General features: G+C 47.2%; 1 protein-coding gene across 1 annotated transcript in view; it reads left to right on the top strand.

Moving 5' to 3' along the window:
• cdh15 (cadherin 15, type 1, M-cadherin (myotubule)) overlaps positions 1-20,028 on the top strand; it is a 106,837-nt gene that overhangs the window by 68,309 nt on the left and 18,500 nt on the right. Inside the window, exons 5-8 of the mRNA XM_068049854.1 lie at positions 177-334; positions 7,449-7,577; positions 9,133-9,318; positions 15,438-15,691. Coding sequence (XP_067905955.1) covers positions 177-334; positions 7,449-7,577; positions 9,133-9,318; positions 15,438-15,691 — 727 coding nt within the window. The remainder of the gene's footprint in view (positions 1-176; positions 335-7,448; positions 7,578-9,132; positions 9,319-15,437; positions 15,692-20,028) is intronic.

Here is a 20,028-nt window from a genome sequence, read left to right as displayed (position 1 = left end):
TGTTGCTCCGACTGGGACCAGTGAATACAGGTGTGTTCTGGTGGACTGCACAGCAGATGTTCTCAGGTATGGAGAACCCAACTCACCTTCTGCATACCTGAGTGCTGGCTGCAGGTTGACCATATTTGGGCAGAATCGGATTGTTAATGCTCACTGAACTCTGTGGAATGTTCCAGGCACGCTGGTAATGCAAGTGACCGCCTCTGATGCTGATGACCCGCAGACTGATAACGCTGCTCTGGGATACTCGATAGTGGGTGATGGAAGAGGAATTTTCCGAATTGATCCCATGACAGGAGAGATCCGTACTGTTGGAGTGGGCCTGGATCGGGAGGTGAGAAAAATGTTAATAAGAACCCAGCCACCATGAGGGAACAGTGAAGAGCCCAACACATTGGTGGCATTAGTGTCAGAGACACCTCCAATGGGGTTTAATTTAGGAATGTTCCTTGACCAGAGAGTGGGGGGCTCAGTGTAAACTGCCCCACTCAGCTCTAAACAGCTGGATAAAGTGGGGCAAGGGGACTTGTATTTAAATGAGGTGTAGCGACATTCTCAGAAATGGTAAGCATCTGAAAACCCTCCAGCTGTGAATTCAGAGAACATATGTTTAGTTAACCTGCAAGTTTGGATCACTGGTGCACAGTGGATATTAAAACCTTCCATCTTCAGGGAGATTCTGACAAGATTCTATCTGGGGAATTAATAGCAAAGGTTAGATGTCAAGGAGCAAGAGGTGAAGTTGGAACCTGGGGTAGAAAATGGTTTAAAAACAGGAGAAGGCAGCAGCTGGAATGGGAAGTTTTCATGTTGGAAATAATTTTACCCAAGTTATCCCAGTTGTGCATTCAGGGCAGGCCTTGAACAGGTGTTGTGTCTCCTATTTGCATCCTCAATGGGAGGAATGCCCTGTGTTAGGCATTCTTGGATTTTATCTATAGTGGGTGGTGCAGAATGTGTGCGACTGCTGCTGCTATATTGGCTGCTTTGGAAGATGAAATTAATGCACTGAAGTGTGAAGTGGTGGTTCAATTTGGAAGGAAGAATGGTGTCAAAAATTATGAGGAGTCTGGATACAATGGAGAGGAAGGACATATTTCCTTTAGTAGAGAGGTCAATAACCAGAGGGCACAGATTTCAAATAATTGGCGAAGGATTAGAGGGAAGTTAAGGAGAAATTTTTTCTCACTGAGGGTGGGGGAGGGTCTGGAACTCACTGCCTGAAAGGGTGATAGAGGCAGAAACCCCATCACGTTAAAATAATTACTTGGATAAGCACTTGACGTGTCATAACCTACAGGGCTACAGACTAAGAGCCAGAAAGTGGGCTAGGCTGGATTGCTCTTTTTTTGGCCAGCACAGACATGATGGACTGAATGGCCTCCTCCTGTGCGTAAATCTTTCGATGTCACTATGTTTCTATAAATGAGAAGAGGCTCAGCCCGAATCTGGCGTGTGTTTGCTCCAACAGTTAAGCTTATTTCCAGAATTCCCAGAGTTTCTCCAGGTCTGTGCAGGAGTGTGCAGATTTCAGCTTCCTGATTAACAGCAGATCTGTATCAGAAGAAGCTGAGTAAATAAGGATAATGCATTCACTGGGCAGAATATTGTGCAGCCGTCAAGGGCGAGTATGGTGATGTGGGGGGAGGGAGACTCACAATACAGCTGTCTGTCTGAAAATCTGGCATTGTGACGTGGGTTCAACTGCCGAAGCAGTTCCGAAGAAGTCACTGACCCGAAACATTAACTCTGCTTCTCTTTCCACAGATGCTGCCAGACCTGCTGAGTGGTTCCAGCATTTCTTGTTTTTATTTCAGATTTCCAGCATCCGCAGTATTTTGCTTTTATTACATAAAACATTGGTTCGGCCACAACATGAGTGTTGAGTACAGTTCTGGTCACCTCATTACAGAAAGGATGTAATTGCACTCGAGAGGGTACAGAGGAGATTTACGAGGATATTGCCAGGACTGGAACATTGTAGCTATGAGGAAAGGGTTGTTCTCCTTGGAACAGAGAAGGCTGAGGGGAGATCTGATTGAGATGTACAAAATTTTGAGAGGCCTGGATAGAGTGGAGGTGAAGGGTCTATTTACCTTAGCAGAGAGGTCAGTGACAGGGGGGCATAGATTTAAAGTGATTGGTAAAAGGATTAGAGGGAGATGAGGAAATTTTTTTTCACCCAGAGGGTGGAGGGGTCCTGAAAGGGTGGCAGAGGCAGAAAACCTCAACTCATTTAAAAGGTGCCTGGATGTGCTCCTGAAGTGCTGTATCCTGAAGGGCTATGGACCAAATGCTGGAAAAAGGAACTAGACTGCGTGGCTGGATTTTTCGGCTGGCTCAGACACGATGGGTCAAGTGGCCTCTTTCTGTGTTGTAATCTTCCAATGATTCTAAATGGATGGCAGCCTCTCCTCCTCCCTTTGAAGGCTCTCTTGAGCCTCACTGCTCATCAGAGAAGGACTAGAAGCTGAAGGATCATCTGGGCTCCTGTTCCTTCTCTTAACTTGCCACTGCTGTGTTGAACTCATGGCCAAGCCAACGGTGTGCAGGTCTGTGCACATCTGTGGGATCTGGCTCTCCATGAGGGTCACCAACCTCTCAATGGAGGCATGTGGTCATAGGCCTGGGACATGGCAGCAGTAATGGCATGGATGGACTCCTCCATCGTCCGCTCATGGCTAAGCATAACCTCTGGTATTTCCGCCAGATGTTGCCTTAACTCTCTCTGCAACTCCAGCATGCTCTGTGCTGTCAACACCAGAGGCTCATCATTAGCCTGGGGTTCAGCATGGGCCTTGCCACACACAGAGGAGGAAAACCTTAGATTACAGGACAATATAGATGGGCTGGTAAGATGGGCGGAGCAGTGGCAAAGGGAATTTACTCCTGAGAAATGTGAGGTGATGCATTTTGGGAGGACTAACAAGGCAAGGGAATATACAATGGATGGTAGGACCCGAGGAAGTACAGAGGGTCAGAGGGACCTTGGTGTACTTGTCCATAGATCGCTGAAGGCAGCAGCACAGTTAGACAAGGTGGTTAGGAAGGCACATGGGATACTTGCCTTTATTAGCCGAGGCACAGAACATAAGAGCAGGGAGGTTATGATGGAGCTGTATAAAACGCTAGTTAGGCCACAGCTGGAGTACTGTGTACAGTTCTGATCACCACACTATAGGAAGGATGTAATTGCACTGGAGAGGGTGCAGAGGAGATTCACCAGGATGTTGCCTGGGCTGGAGCATTTCAGCTATGAAGAGAAACTGGATAGGCTAGGGTTGTTTTCCTTAGAGCAGAGAAGGCTGAGGGGGGACCTGATTGAGCTATACAAAATTATGAGGGGCATAGAATGGGGATATAGGAAGAAACTTTTCCCTTTAGCGAAGGAGTCAATAACCAGGGGGCATAGATTTAAGGTAAGGGACAGGAAGTTTAGAGGGGATTTAGGAAAAAAAGAAGCAGTGTTATCTCTTTGTTATCTCTTGCCCCACCCCCACCTCACTTGTTTATAATCTGTGACTTTTCTAATATTTGTCAGTTCCGAAGAAGGGTCACTGACCTGAAACGTTAACTCTGCTTCTCTTTCCACAGATGCTGCCAGACCTGCTGAGTGATTCCAGCATTTCTTGTTTTTGTGTTGACCAAGATCTCTCTGTTCATCTACACTACCAAGAATCTTCCCATTAGCCCAGTACTCTGCATTCCTGTTACTCCTTCCAAAGTGAATCACCTCACACTTTTCCGCATTAAACTCCATTTGCCATCTCTCAGCCCAGCTCTGCAGCCTATCTATGTCCCTCTGTACCCTACAACATCCTTCGACACTATCCACAACTCCACCAACCTTCGTGTCATCCGCAAATTTACTAACCCACCCTTCTACACCCTCTTCCAGGTCATTTATAAAAATGACAAACAGCAGTGGCCCCAAAACAGATCCTTGCGGTACACCACTAGTAACTAAACTCCAGGATGAACATTTGCCATCAACCACCACCCTCTGTCTTCTTTCAGCTAGCCAATTTCTGATCCAAAGCTCTAAATCACCTTCAACCCCATACTTCCGTATTTTCTGCAATAGCCTACCGTGGGGAACCTTATCAAACGCCTTACTGAAATCCATATACACCACATCCACTGCTTTACCCTCATCCACCTGTTTGGTCACCTTCTCGAAAAACTCAATAAGGTTTGTGAGGCACGACCTACCCTTCACAAAACCGTGCTGACTATCGCTAATGAACTTATTCTTTTCAAGATGATTATAAATCCTGTCTCTTATAATCTTTTCCAACATTTTACCCACAACCGAAGTAAGGCTCACAGGTCTATAATTACTAGGGCTGTCTCTACTCCCCTTCTTGAACAAGGGGACAACATTTGCTATCCTCCAGTCTTCCGGCACTATTCCTGTCGACAATGACGACATAAAGATCAAGGACAAAGGCTCTGCAATCTCCTCCCTGGCTTCCCAGAGAATCCTAGGATAAATCCCATCTGGCCAGGGGACTTATCTATCTTCACACTTTCCAAAATTGCTAACACCTCCTCCTTGTGAACCTCAATCCCATCTAGCCTAGTAGCCTGAATCTCAGTATTCTCCTCGACAACATTTTCTTTCTCTACTGTAAATACTGACGAAAAATATTCATATAACGCTTCCCCTAACTCCTCTGATTCCACACACAACTTCCCACTACTATCCTTGATTGCCCCTAATCTAACTCTAGTCATTCTTTTATTCCTGATATACCTATAGAAAGCCTTAGGGTTTTCCTTGATCCTATCCGCCAATGACTTCTCGTGTCCTCTCCTTGCTCTGCTTAGCTCTCCCTTTAGATCCTTCCTGGCTAGCTTGTAACTCTCAAGCGCCCTAACTGAGCCTTCACGTCTCATCCTAACATAAACCGCCTTCTTTCTCTTGACAAGCGCTTCAACTTCTTTAGTAAACCACGGCTCCCTCGCTCGACAACTTCCTCCCTGCCTGACAGGTACATACTTATCAAGGACACGCAGTAGCTGCTCCTTGAATAAGCTCCACATTTCGATTGTGCCCATCCCCTGCAGTTTCCTTCCCCATCCTACGCATCCTAAATCTTGCCTAATCGCATCATAATTTCCTTTCCCCCAGCTATAATTCTTGCCCTGCGGTATATACCTGTCCCTGCCCATCGCTAAGGTAAACCTAACCGAATTGTGGTCACTATCACCAAAGTGCTCACCGACATCTAAATCTAACACCTGGCCGGGTTCATTACCCAGTACCAAATCCAATGTGGCATCGCCCCTGGTTGGCCTGTCTACATACTGTGTCAGAAAACCCTCCTGCACACACTGGACAAAAACTGACCCATCTAAAGTACTCGAACTATAGTATTTCCAGTCAATATTTGGAAAGTTAAAGTCCCCCATAACAACTACCCTGTTACTCTCGCTCCTGTCGAGAATCATCTTCGCTATCCTTTCCTCTACATCTCTGGAACTATTCGGAGGTCTATAGAAGACTCCCAACAGGGTGACCTCTCCTCTCCTGTTTCTAACCTCGGCCCATACTACCTCAGTAGACGAGTCCTCAAACGTCCTTTCTGCCGCTGTAATACTCTCCTTGATTAACAATGCCACACCCCCCCCTCTTTTACCATCTTCTCTGTTCTTACTGAAACATCTAAATCCCGGAACCTGCAACATCCATTCCTGCCCCTGCTCTACCCATGTCTCCGAAATGGCCACAACATCGAGATCCCAGGTACCAACCCATGCTACAAGCTCACCCACCTTATTCCGGATGCTCCTGGCGTTGAAGTAGACACACTTTAAACCAAGTTCTTGCTTGCCAGTGCCCTCTTGCGTCCTTGTAACCTTATCCCTGACCTCACTACTCTCAACATCCTGTACACTGGAACTACAATTTAGGTTCCCATTCCCCTGCTGAATTAGTTTAAACACCCCCGAAGAGCACTAGCAAATCTCCCCCCCAGGATATTGGTACCCCTCTGGTTCAGGTGAAGACCATCCTGTTTGTAGAGGTCCCACCTACCCCAGAAAGAGCCCCAATTATCCAGGAAACCAAAACCCTCCCTCCTGCACCATCCCTGCAGCCACGTGTTCAACTCCGCTCTCTCCCTATTCCTCGCTTCGCTATCACGTGGCACGGGCAACAACCCAGAGATAACAACTCTGTTTGTTCTCGCTCTAAGCTTCCACCCTAGCTCCCTGAATTTCTGCCTTAAATCCCCATCTCTCTTCCTACCTATGTCGTTGGTGCCTATGTGGACCACGACTTGGGGCTGCTCCCCCTCCCCCTTAAGGATCCCAAAAACACGATCCGAGACATCACGAACCCTGGCACCTGGGAGGCAACACACCAACCGTGAGTCTCTCTCGTTCCCACAGAACCTCCTATCTGTTCCCCTAACTATGGAGTCCCCAATGACTAATGCTCTGCTCCTCTTCCCCCTTCCCTTCTGAGCAACAGGGACAGACTCTGTGCCAGAGACCTGTACCCCATTGCTTACCCCTGGTAAGTTGTCCCCCCCAACAGTATCCAAAACGGTATACCTGTGGTTGAGGGAAACGGCCACAGGGGATCCCTGCACTGCCTGCTGGTTCCTTCTCCTTCCCCTGACGGTAACCCATCTACCTACTTCTTTTACCTGAGGTGTGACTACCTCCCCATAACTCCTCTCAATAACCTCCTCCGCCTCCCGAATGATCCGAAGTTCATCCAGCTCCAGCTCCAGTTACCTAACGCGGTTCTCGAGGAGCTGGAGTTGGGTGCACTTCCCGCAGATGCAGTCAGCAGGGACACTCTTGGCGACCCTTACCTCCCACATTCTGCAGGAGGAACATTCAACTGCCTTAACCTCCATTCCCACTATTCTAAATTCCCAACAAATCTCCTGAAAAACCCAAAAAAAAGTCAAAACTTGTTAGCTTAGCAATCCGACGGACAGAACTTCTTAAATAAAAAGCTTACCTTATCAACACAACAGAGTTCTTTTTTTTTGGTTAGAGGAGGAGGGTGGGTGGGAGACACTACACGTGTAGTGTCTCGGGTACAGCCACCGCCCAAGTATATAGTTTTTACTTACCCAGCAGTCCCCTGGTGTAATGTCCTGTAACCGCTCTGAGACATCTTTGACCCTAGCACCAGGGAGGCAACATACCATCCTGGAGTCTCTTATGCGGCCACAGAAACGTCTGTCTATTCCCCTTACAATTGAATCCCCTGTAACTATTGCATTCCCACACTTTTTGCTCCTCCCCTGGAGGGCTGGGATTGGGGAATATGGAGTGACGGTGGGTAGGTTGGATTTATCTATGGACTTGTTGAGCTTTTTGGGCTTTTCCAGCTCCTGAAATCTCACCACTTGTTCCAACCGAGTCTGTGCAGCAACACGAGTGAGTGATGAATTCTTTCCTGAATGTTTCCTCTGTATTTACAGAATATTTCTGTGTACAATCTGACTCTACAAGTGGCGGATCTGTCGGGCGAAGGACTCTCCACTACTGCCACTGCAGTTATTTTCATCGATGACATCAACGACAATGCTCCAGAGTTTATCACCACTGAGGTTCGTGATGTCGTTCTGTCTGCCACTCATTTTAATTACTGAGAAACTTAGGCAAAGGGTTAAATTCAGGACATCAGCAAGGTGAAGGGTCAAGACCTATAGTACAGGACATCAGCAGGGGTAGAGCCGAAGCCCAGTGCAGGCTGGCTCAGGTTCAGAGTATCTGCAGTGTGGCACTTCTTGGTGTAATTGCCAAGATGAGCACAACCTGGGCACTCATTGCTGACCCTGCCAAACTTCAAGGGGTTGGAGGAGGTCTCGTGATTTAAATGCCTTTAGTGGACCTGAGAGGCCCTCCCAATGAAGAGGCCCAGGTCAGGAGGCTGCTGAGTCTCCCAATGAAGAGGCCCAGGTCAGGAGGCTGCTGAGTCTCCCAATGAAGATGCCCAGCTCAGCAGGCTGCTGAGTCTCCCAATGAAGAGGCCCAGGTCAGCAGGCTGCTGAGTCTCCCAATGAAGAGGCCCAGGTCAGGAGGCTGCTGAGTCTCCCAATGAAGAGGCCCAGGTCAGCAGGCTGCTCAGTCTCCCAATGAAGAGGCTCAGGTCAGGATGCTGCTGAGTCTCCCAATGAAGAGGCCCAGGTCAGCAGGCTGCTGAGTCTCCCAATGAAGAGGCTCAGGTCAGGATGCTGCTGAGTCTCCCAATGAAGAGGCTCAGGTCAGGATGCTGCTGAGTCTACCAATGAAGAGGCCCAGGTCAGCAGGCTGCTGAGTCTCCCAATGAAGAGGCCCAGGTCAGGATGCTGCTGAGTCTCCCAATGAAGAGGCTCAGGTCAGGATGCTGCTGAGTCTCCCAATGAAGAGGCCCAGGTCAGCAGGCTGCTGAGTCTCCCAATGAAGAGGCTCAGGTCAGGAGGCTGCTGAGTCTCCCAATGAAGAGGCTCAGGTCAGGATGCTGCTGAGTCTCCCAATGAAGAGGCTCAGGTCAGGAAGCTCCTGAGTCTCCCAATGAAGAGGCTCAGGTCAGGATGCTGCTGAGTCTCCCAATGAAGAGGCTCAGGTCAGGATGCTGCTGAGTCTCCCAATGAAGAGGCCCAGGTCAGCAGGCTGCTGAGTCTCCCAATGAAGAGGCTCAGGTCAGCAGGCTGCTGAGTCTCCCAATGAAGAGGCCCAGTTCAGGAGGCTGCTGAGTCTCCCAGTGAAGAGGCCCTCAGTTTCCCCCATGGCTTCCTTCACACAATGGCTGCTTTCAGAGACCTACACTTTCATCCGAGACTAGACCCCATGATGCCTCTGACATTCGTCCCTTGATTGTGTATTTGACCTGATCATATGGCAGGCCAGTTTGGAGTTCGCAGCTCTGGCCAGACCCTTCGTTACAATGGAAATGCTGACATGAGGTTGGGACTAGTTTAGTGTAACTAGGTCCTGGCCTAGTTTCTGGATAATCTGAATCGCTCCTACCAAAACTACAACAGGGGTACGATGAGGTTTTTGGGGTCAAGATATTTAGCTGATTCTGCTCAAATCCATCAGTTCAATTAAGTAGAAAAATATAACGTGTTTAAATAACTATTAGTTACAATTCCTAATAACCTCTGAACTTGGTTCTTGCAGTTCACTGCTGAAGTATCAGAGGACATGGTGGGATCAGAGATTGGCAAAGTCAGTGTGGAGGACAAAGATCAACCTGGGACATCGAACTGGCTTGTGGACTACACGATCATTGCTGGAAATGACCATGGACTGTTCAGCATCCGGACTGAGCCGGAGACCAACAGAGGCATTCTATTTGTTGAAAAAGTAATAGGGAAACAGCCAATCAAGAAGCAGTTTAGCAATTAGATTAATGTTTAGAAAACAGTGTGTCATCACTTTGGAGAGACTTGGACAGAATGCAGATGGTCTGTGTTCAAATCCAGCCCAGGCAGGTGGGGGGGATGGCTCCTCTCTCTCTCTCAGCCTATCAGAGCTGTGACTGATGTAGCTAATGGGCAGTAGATAGATTGTGTCTGGAGAGGTCAAAGGACAGATACAATAGTCAAACATGCTCCAAATTGGATGTAATTCTTCTGCTAGGGTTGACTCCAGATCTTCTATCTTCTAACTGCTAACAGCTTAGAAGTGAAATGATTAGATTATCCCCTGATCTGGGGTCGAGGGTTAGATCCTCTGCTGGTCTGGCCAAATGCCCAAGCTGATGAAGATCTGGTGAAGGATTTCACTCAGAACCGGGGTCTGAACTCTGGCCTTGTAAATGATGGAAATGTTTGGTTCAATGCTTCATAGTGTGGGACACAGCGAGGAGCAGTCCCAGGCTCCACTGTTAGCAGTTCTCAGCTGCAGCAGACATGAGGACTACAATTCACACATTCTACCTTCTGTATACTTGAGGTCATCTAAAACTCTGCAGCCTGTGTCTTAAGTCGCACCAAATCCTGTTTACCTGTCACCCCTTCGCTCACTGACCTACATTGCTCCAAGTTAAGCAATGCCTCAATTTTAAAATTCTCACCCTTATTTTCAAGTCCCTCCATAGCCTTGACCTTCCCTATCTCTGCAATCTCCTCCAGCCCCATGACCCACCAAGATCTCTTTGCTCCTCTAATTTTGACCTCTTCCACATCCCTGAATTTAATTGCACCACCTTTGGTGGCCATGCTTCAGCTGCCTCAGCTCAAAGCTCTGGAATTCCCTCCTGAAACCTCTCCGCCTCTCTACCTTTCTCTCCTCCATTAAGATGTTTCTTTAAAACCTTTATCAAGCTTTTGACCATCAGCCCTAATTTCTACTTATGTGGCTGTGACAAAGTTAAACTATCCCTCCTCATCCTTCTTGACCTGTCTGCAGCCTTTGACATACTTGATTGTTGCAAATGCTTCAGCCTTATCTTTCGCACTGATGTGCTGGGCTCCCCCATCATTGAGGATGGGAATATTTGTGGTGCCACCTCCTCCAGTTAGTTGTTTAATTGTCCACCACCATTCACAACTGGATGTGGCAGGACTGCAGAGCTTAGATCTGATCTGTTGGTTATGGGATCGCTTAGCTCTGTCTATCGTATGTTGCTTCCGCTGTTTGGCACTCAAGTAGTCCTGGGTTGTAGCCTCATCAGGTTGACACCTCATTTTGAGGTATGCCTAGTGCTGCTCCTGGCATGCCCTCCTGCACTCTTCATTGAACCAGGGTTGATCCCCCAGATTGATGGTAATGGTAGAGTGGGGTATTTTCCGGGCCATGAGGTTACAGATTGTGGTTGAATACAATTCTGCTGCTGCTGATGGCCCACAGCACCTCATGGATGAACAGTTTTACATTGCTAGATCTGTTCAAAATTTATCTAATTTAGCACAGTGATAGTGCCACACAACATGATGGAGGGTATCCTCAATGTGAAGACAGGACTTTGTCTCCACAAGGACTACTTTTTGTGGATAGGACATAGCTGGGCAATTGCCGGGTAGATGCCAGTGTTGTAGCTATACTGGAACAGCTTGGCTAGGGGCGCGGCTAGTTCTGGAGCACAGGTCTTCAGTACTACAGCCGGTGTTGTCAGGGCCTTTAGCCTTTGCAGTATCCAGTGCCTTCAACCATTTCTTGATATCACGTGGAGTGAATCGAATTGGCTGAAGACTGGCATCTGTGATGCTGGGGACCTCAGGAGGAGGCCAAGATGGATCATCCACTCGGAACTTCTGGTGGAAGATGGTTGTGAAGCTTCAGCCTTTTCTTTCACACTAATGTTCTGGGCTCCCCCAAAATTGAGGATGGGGATATTTGTGGAGCCTCCTCCTGTCAGTTATTTAACTATCCACCACCATTCATGACTGGATGTGACAGGACTTCAGAGCTTTGATCTGATCCATTGGTTGTGGGATCGCTTAGCTCTGTCTATCGCATGCTGTTTATGCTGTTTGGCATTCAAGTAGTCCTGGGTTGACACTTCATTTTTAGGTATGCCTGGTGCTGCTCCTGGCATGGCCTTCTGCATTCCACATTGAACCAGGGTTGAACCCTGGCTTGATGGTAATGGTAGAGTGAGGGATATGCTGGGCAATGAGGTCATCCAAAATTCTGTTGCCTGTGTGTTAACTCGTACCAGGTCCCATTCACTTATCACCCCTGTGCTCGCTGACACTAGCTCCCAGGTAAGCAATGCCTCAATTTTAAAATTTTCAAGCTTGTTTTCAAATCCCTCCATGGCCTCGCCCCTCCTTATCTCTGAAATGTCCTCCAGCCGCACAACTCTCTGAGATGTCTGCGCTCCTCTAATTCTGGTCTCATGAGCATTCCTGATTTTAATTGCTCCACCACTGGTGGTGGGGCCTTCAGTTGCCTAGGTCCTTAGCTATAGAATACTCTGCCTACACCTCTCTGCCTCTCTTCATCTTGTATGACACTTTTTAACCTACCTCTATCAATGATTTCAAAAGGAAATTGGGTGGGCACTTGAAGGAAATAAACTTGCAGGGCTATGGGGATCGAGCGGGGGAGTGGGACTGCCTGGATAGCTCCACTGAGAGCCGGCATAGACTCGATGGGCCGAATGCTGTAAATGACTCTATGATCAAGCTTTTGAACACCTACCCTAATATCTCCTCATGTCGCTCGATGTCATATTTTGTTTCCTCATGCTCCTGTGAAGCGCCTTGGGATATTTTGCTTTGTTAAAAGTGCTATATAAATATAAGTTGTTGCTGTACAATTGACCTCAGTGTCTCTGGACTCAGGACAGGAATAAGGGTCAGACAGGCAGGGGAGGGGAGAAAATCTGAGGCAATGAGGACAAAGTTGGAGAACCCAAGAAGTTAACCAGAGGGGTTTATTTTGCTGTCATGCTGAGCTGAACTGAACTGGAGGGGGACCAATATCCTTGCGGGGAGGTTTGCTAGTACTACTCGGGAGGGTTTAAACTAGCCTTGCAGGGGGGTGGGACCCAAAGTAGTAGTCTCTCCGATGAGATAGTTGAGGCAAATGTAGAGGTTAAAGCAAGCAAGTCCTAGGCAGGCCGGGCAGGGGCAGGACAGGGAGCGTGGAAGGTCTGATAGGCTAAACTGCATTTACTTTAATGCAAGAAGCCTTACAGGTAAGGCAGATGAACTCAGAGCATGGATTGGTACATGGGATTGTGATATTATAGTTATTATGGAAATGTGGTTGAGGGATGGGCAGGACTGGCAGCTCAATGTTCCGGGGTACCGATGCTTCCGGCGTGACAGAGGTGGAGGTAAGAGAGGAGGGGGAGTTGCACTATTGATTAGGGAGAACATCACGGCAGTACTTAGAGAGGATATCCCGGGGGGAATGTCCAGCGAGGCCCTATGGGTAGAATTTAGAATTAAGAAAGGGGTGATCACTTTGATGGGATTATACTATAGGCCCCCAATAGTCAGAGGGAAGTGGAGGAGCATATATGTAGGGAAATCACAGATAGGTGTAGGAATTATAGGGTTGTAATAGTAGGTGATTTTAACTTCCCTAATATTGACTGGGACTGCCTTAGTGCTAAGGGATCAGATGGGGAAGAATTTGTTAAGTGTGTCCAGGATAGTTTTCTGAAGCAGTATGTGGATAGCCCTACTAGAGAAGGGGCTACACTCGACCTCCTCATCGGAAATGAGGATGGGCAGGTGGTTGATGTGTCAGTGGGAGAGCACTTTGGGACCAGTGACCATAACTCTATTAGCTTCAAGATAGTTATGGAAAAGGATAGGACTGGTCCTCAAGTTGAAGTCCAAAATTGGGGGAAGGCTAATTTCGATGGCATCAGACAGGAACTCTCAAAAGTTGAATGGGAGAGGCTGTTTACAGGTAAAGGGACGTCTGGCAAGTGGGAGGCTTTTAAAAGTGAGATAGGAAGAGTTCAGGGCAGGCATGTTCCTGTTAGATGGAAGGGCAAGGCTGGCAAGTTTAGGGAACTTTGGTTGACGAGGGTCTGGTCAGGACATAGAAGGAGGCATATGTCAGGTAAAGGCAGCTGGGATCGAGCGAGTCCCTCGAGGAGTATAGGGGATGTAGGAGTACACTTAAGAAGGAAATTAGGAGGGCAAAAAGGGGCCATGACATTTCCCTGTCAGATAAGATAAAGGAGAATCCTAAAAGATTCTATAAGTATATTAAGAGTAAAAGGGTAGCTAGGGAGAGAGTAGGTCCCCTTAAGGATCAGTGTGGCAATCTACGTGTGGAGCTACGGGAAATGGGCGAGATCTTAAATGAATACTTATCGTCTGTACTTACCGTGGAGAAGGTCATGGAAGCTGGGGAGTTCAAGGGAGGGAACAGCAATATCCTGGAGCATATCAACATTACAAAGGAGGAGGTGTTTGAGGTTTTGAAGCACATTAAGGTGGATAAATCCCCAGGGCCTGACCAGGTGTATCCTCGGATGCTATGGGAAGCAAGGGAGGAGATTGCTGGGGCCCTGGCAGAGATTTTTGTATCATTGTTAGCCACGGGGGGAGGTACCGCAAGACTGGAGGATAGCTAATGTTGTGCTTTTATTTAAGAAGGGCAGCAGGGATAAGCCAGGGAACTACAGGCCGGTGAGCCTTACATCAGTGGTGGGAAAGTTATTGGAAGAGACAGGATTTATATGCATTTGGTAAAGCATAGTCTGATTAGGGATAGTCAGCATGGCTTTGTGTGTGAGAAATCAGGTCTCACGAATTTTTCGAGGAGGAGACCAAGAGGATTGACGGGGGCAGGGTGATGGACGTTGTCTACATGGACTTTAGCAAGGTCTTTGACAAGGTCCCGAATGGTAGGCTGGTCCAGAAGGTTCGAACATATGGGATCCAGGGTGAGCTAGCCAATTGGATACAAAATTGGCTTGGTGATAGGAGACAGAGGGTGGTAGTGGAAGGTTGTTTCTCAGATTGGAGGCTGGTGACCTGTGGTGTGCCGCAGATATCGATGCTGGGCCCTCTGATGTTTGTCATATATATTAATGATTTGGATGTGAATGTAGGGGGGCATGATTAGTAAGTTTGCAGATGACACCAAAATTGGTGGTATAGTGGACAGTGAAGAAGGTTGTCTAAGGTTACAACAGGATATAGATCAACTGGGAAAGTGGGCAAGGGATTGGCAAATGGAATTTAACACAGACAAGTGTGAAGTGATGCATTTTGGGAAGTTAAACCAGGGCAGGACATATACAGTGAATGGCAGGGCCCTGGGGAGTGTTGCTGAGCAGAGACACCTTGGGGTGCAAGTACATAGTTCCCTAAAAGTGGCAACACAGGTAGACAGGGTGGTGAAGAAGGTGTATGGCATGCTTGCCTTCATCGGCCGAGGCATTGGGTACAAGAGTTGGGACGTCATGTTAGAGTTGTACATGACGTTGCTTAGGCTGCATTTGGAGTACTGTGTACAGTTCTGGTCACCGCACTACAGGAAAAATGTGATTAAGCTAGAGAGGGTGCAGAAAAGATTCACAAGGATGTTGCCTGGTTTGGAGGGCTTGAGTTATAAAGAGTGATTGGATAGGCTGGGTCTGTTTTCCCTGGAATGAAGGAGGCTGAGGGGGGACATGATAGAGGTATATAAAATTATGAGAGGCATAGATAGGGTAGATAGCCAGAGTCTGTTTCCCATGGTAGGGGGTGAATAAAACTAGAGGGCGTAGATTTAAGGTGAGAGGGAGGAGGTTTGAAGGGGATCAAAGGGGTAAATTTTTCACACAAAGAATAGTGGGTATCTGGAATGAGCTGCCAGAGGAGGTGGTGGAGGCAGGAACAGTAGTGACATTTAAGAGGCATCTGGACAGGTACTTGAATGAGCAAGGCATAGAGGGATATGGAATTAATGCAGGGAGGTGGGATTAGTATAGATAGGCATTATGGTCGACATGGATGCAGTGGGCCGAAGGGCCTGTTTCTATGCTGTACGATTCTATGACTCTGTGACTCTATCTCTCTCAGAATCTCGATTATGAGAAAGCTGACAAACATATCCTGACTGTGGAAGCAAAGAACAAAGAGGTTGTCAGTCCTGGAGCACCTCAGACTTTCCGCTCCTCAGCTAAATTCACTGTGACAGTTACTGATGTGAATGAAGCCCCACACTTTGTGGAAGATCCCCGAGAACTGAGTGTGCCAGAAGGGTTAACAGCAGGAAGCTTTCTGACAGTCTACACAGTCACTGATCCTGACATAAAGCAACAACAGAATATCAGGTGAGGATATGACTGTTAATTGCTCAGTTCTCGCCCTGCCCCTAACTTTCTAATGCTCAGTCTGGATGTATTTCCCAGTCTGGGAGTCTCCCCCCATGACTGGGTGTTTTTCCCCTTGTCTGGGTGTTTTCCCCCGTGTTTGGGTATTTTCCCCATCTTGTTGTTTCCCCCATGTCTAGGTGTTTTCTCCCATGTCTGGGTAGTTTTTCCCAGTACCTGGGTGTTTCCTCTGTGTTTGGATATTTTACCCATGCCTGTGTGTTTCCCCCACCATCTCTGGCTGTTTCCCCCAGTATCTGGGTATTTTGCCTTTCCCCCCATGTCAAGGTCACTTCCCCCCCACTTCGTGAACGGGTGTTTTCCCCCATGCCTAGGTGTTTTCCAGGGTTATTTCCCCCCTGTCCAGGTGTAACCCTCCCATGTTCGGGTGTTCTCCCCCCACCCTGTGTCTGGGTGTTTTTCCCACACAGAATCATAGAAGGTTTAAGGCACAGAAAGAGGCCACTTGGCCCATTGTGTCTGCTGGCTGAAAAATGATCCACCTATTCTAATCCCACCTTCCGGCATTTGGTCCGTAGCCCTGCAGATTACGGTACTTGAGGTGCATATCCAGACTCCTTTTGAATGAGTTGAGGGTCTCTGCCTCATCTACCCTTTCAGGCAGTGAGTTCCAGACCATCACCACCCTCTGGGTGAAAAGTTTTTCCTCATCTCCCCTCTAATTTTTCGACCAATCACTTTAAATCTATGCCCTCTCATCACTGACCTCTCTGCTAGGGTGGATAGACCCTTCACCTCCACTCTATCCAGGTCCTCAAAATTTTGTACATTTCAATCAGATCTTCCCTCAGCCTTCTCTGTTCCAAGGAGAACAACTCCAGCCTATCCAATCTTTCCTCAGTGCTGCATTTTTCCAGTCCTGGCAACATCCTCGTAAATCTCCTCTGTACCCTCTCTAGTGCAATTACATCTTTTCTGTAATGAGGTGACCAGAACTGCACACAGTACTCAAGTTGTGGCCTAACCAATGAGTTATACAGTTCCAGCATAACCTCCATGCTCTTGTATTCTATACCTCGGATAATAAAGGAAAGGATTCCATATGCCTTCTTAACCACCTTATCGACCTGTCCTGCTACCTTCAGGGATCTGTGGACATTCACTCCAAGGTCCCTCACTTCCTCTACACTTCTCAGTATTTTCCTATTAATCGTGTATTTCTTTGCCTTGTTTGACCTCCACAAATGCGTCACCTCACACTTCTCCAAGCTGAATTCCATTTGCCACTTTTCTGCCCATCTGACCAGACCATCAATATCTTCCTGCAGCCTACAGCCATCCTCCTCGCTATCTACTACACGGCCAATCTTTGTGTCATCCGCAAACTTCTTGATCATGCCTCCTACATTTATGTCCAAATCGTTAATATACACCACAAAAAGCAGGGGACCCAGTACTGAGTCCTGTGGAACGCCACTAGAAACAGCCCTCCAGATGCTTAAAAGCCATCAACAATTACCCTTTGTTTCCTGCCACTGAGCCAATTTTGCATCCACCTTGTTGCATTTCCCTGGATCCCATGGGAATTTATTTTATTAACTAGTCTGCCATGTGGGACCTAATTAGGTCACAGCTGGAGTACTGTGTACAGTTCTGATCACCACACTATGGGAAGGATGTGATTGCACTGGAGAGGGTGCAGAGGAGATTCACCAGGATGTTGCCTGGGCTGGAGCATTTCAGCTATGAAGAGAGACTGAAAAGGCTAGGGTTGTTTTCCTTAGAGCAGAGAAGGCTGAGGGGGGACCTGATTGAGGTATACAAAATTATGAGGGGCATTGATAGATTAGATAGGAAGAAACTTAAGTGAAATTAGAGGGAACATTGGATGGAGGTCAATTTTTAAAAAGGGTGGCACAGTGGCGCAGTGGTTAGCACCACAGCCTCACAGCTCCAGCGACCCGGGTTCAATTCTGGGTACTGCCTGTGTGGAGTTTGCAAGTTCTCCCTGTGTCTGCGTGGGTTTCCTCCGGGTGCTCTGGTTTCCTCCCACAGCCAAAGACTTGCAGGTTGATAGGTAAATTGGCCATTGTAAATTGCCCCTAGTATAGGTAGGTGGTAGGGGAATATAGGGAAGGTGGGGATGTGGTAGGAATATGGGATTAGTGTAGGATTAGTATAAATGGGTGGTTGATGGTCGGCACAGACTCGGTGGGCTGAAGGGCCTGTTTCTGTGCTGTATAACTCTATGACCTTGTCAAAAGCCTAGCTAAAATCCATGTAGACCACATCAACTGCACTACCCTCATCTACCTTGTTACTTCTTCAACAAATTTGATCAAGTTGGTCAAATAAGATCTTCCTTAACAAATCCATGCTGAATATCCTTGATTAACCTGTGCCTTTCTAAGTGACAGTTTATCCTGTCTCTCAGAATAGATTCCAATAATTTGCCCACTACTGAGGTTAGACTGACTGGCCTGTAATTATTTGGTCTATCCTCCGCTCCCTTTTTAAACAGAGGTACAACGTTAGCAATTCTCCAATCCTCCGGCACCACAACTGTATCCAGTGAGGATGGAAAATGATGGTCAGATCCTTTGTCATTTCCTCTCTTGCTTCTTTTAACAGCCTAGGATACATTTCATCTGGTCCTGGAGATTTATCAACTTTCAAGGATGCTAATCCCATTAATACTTCCTCTCTCCCTATGTTTATCACATCCAATATTTCACACTCTTCCTCCTTATCTATAATATATGCATCGTCCCCTTCATTTGTGAAGACAGACGCAAAGTATTCATTAAGAACCAAACCAATAACTTCCGCTCCGACACATAGGTTACCTTTTTGGTCTCTTATGGGCCCTACTCTCTCCTTCGTTATTCTCTTCCTCTTAATGTATTGATTTTTTGGGTTCACCTTGATTTTGCTTGCCAATATTTTTTCATGCCCTCTCTTTGCTTTCCTAATTTCCTTTTTGATTTCACCCCCTCCACTTTCTATACTCCTCTTGGCTTTCTGTAGTATTGAGTTCTCGGTGTCGGACATAAGCTTTCCTTTTCTGTCTTATCTCACCCTATAGGCTCCTTGACATCCATGGGGCTCTTGATTTGGCCGCCTCACTCTTTTTCTTTGTGGGAACATGTTGACCCTGAACTCTTGAATCTCTGCTTTGAATGCCTCCCACTGTTCTGACACTGATTTACTTTCAATTAGCTGTTTCCAATCCACTTTCACTAAATCACTCCTCAGTTTAGTAAAATTGGCCTTGCCCCAATTGAGAATTCTAACTCCTGTTCTATCTCTGTCCTTTTCCATAATTATGTTAAAACTGACTGAATTATGATCACTACCACCAAAATGCTCTCCCACTGCCACTCCTTCCACCTGCCCATCTTCATTTCCTAAAACTGAGTCTAAAACTGCGTCCTCTCTTGTTGGAATTGCTACATGCTGGCCAAAAAGGTTCTCCTGAATGCACCTCAAGAATTCTGCTCCATCAATCCCTTTCACACTAAAACGATCCCAGTTAATATTTAGGTAGTTAAAGTCCCCTACTATTACTGCCCTTTGTTCTTGCACTTCTCAGAGCTTTGCCTACATATCTGCTCTTATATCTCCCTCTGACTGTTTGGGGGTCTATAGTACACTCCCAGCAGTGTGACTGCCCCTTTTCTGTTCCTTAGCTCAATCCATATTGCCTCATTCGGTGAACCTTCCAACGTACCATCCCTCTTCACAGTTGTAATAGTTTCCTTGACCAAAATTGCCATTCTCCTTCCTTTCTTATCTCCCTCCCTATCGCGTCTGAAAACCCTGTAACCAGGAACATTGAACTGCCATTCCTGTCCCTCCTTAAGCCATGTTTCTGTAATAACTATGATCTCATACTGCCACGTGTCTATCTGTGCCCTCAGCTCATCTGCTTTATTTGCTGTACTCCTTGCATTGAAATAGATACCCTTGAGCACTGCCAAACTCTTTTATTTTCTAACCCTCGTTTCCTCTGTCTTCCAGACTCACCCATTAATTTTTGGTCTTCCATTTTCATTTCTGATTTTGTCCCAGCTGAGTCTACCCTCAGGTCCCCATCCCCCTGCCAAACTAGTTTAAACCCTGTTCAACAGCACTAGCCAAACGTCCCGCAAGGAACTCAGTCCCGGCTCTGTTCAGGTGCAACCCGTCCGGTCTGTACAGGTCCCATCTCCCCCAGAGCCGGTCCCAATGTCCCAGGAATCTGAAGCCCTCCCTCCTGCACCATCTTTCCAGCCATGCATTCATCTGTCTTATTCTTCTATTTCTATACTCACTCGCGCGTGGCACTGGGAGTAATC

Source organism: Heterodontus francisci, chromosome 17 (assembly GCF_036365525.1).
Source record: "Heterodontus francisci isolate sHetFra1 chromosome 17, sHetFra1.hap1, whole genome shotgun sequence".
Classification (NCBI taxonomy): domain Eukaryota; kingdom Metazoa; phylum Chordata; class Chondrichthyes; order Heterodontiformes; family Heterodontidae; genus Heterodontus; species Heterodontus francisci.
This window is presented reverse-complemented; position numbering and strand designations above follow the sequence as displayed.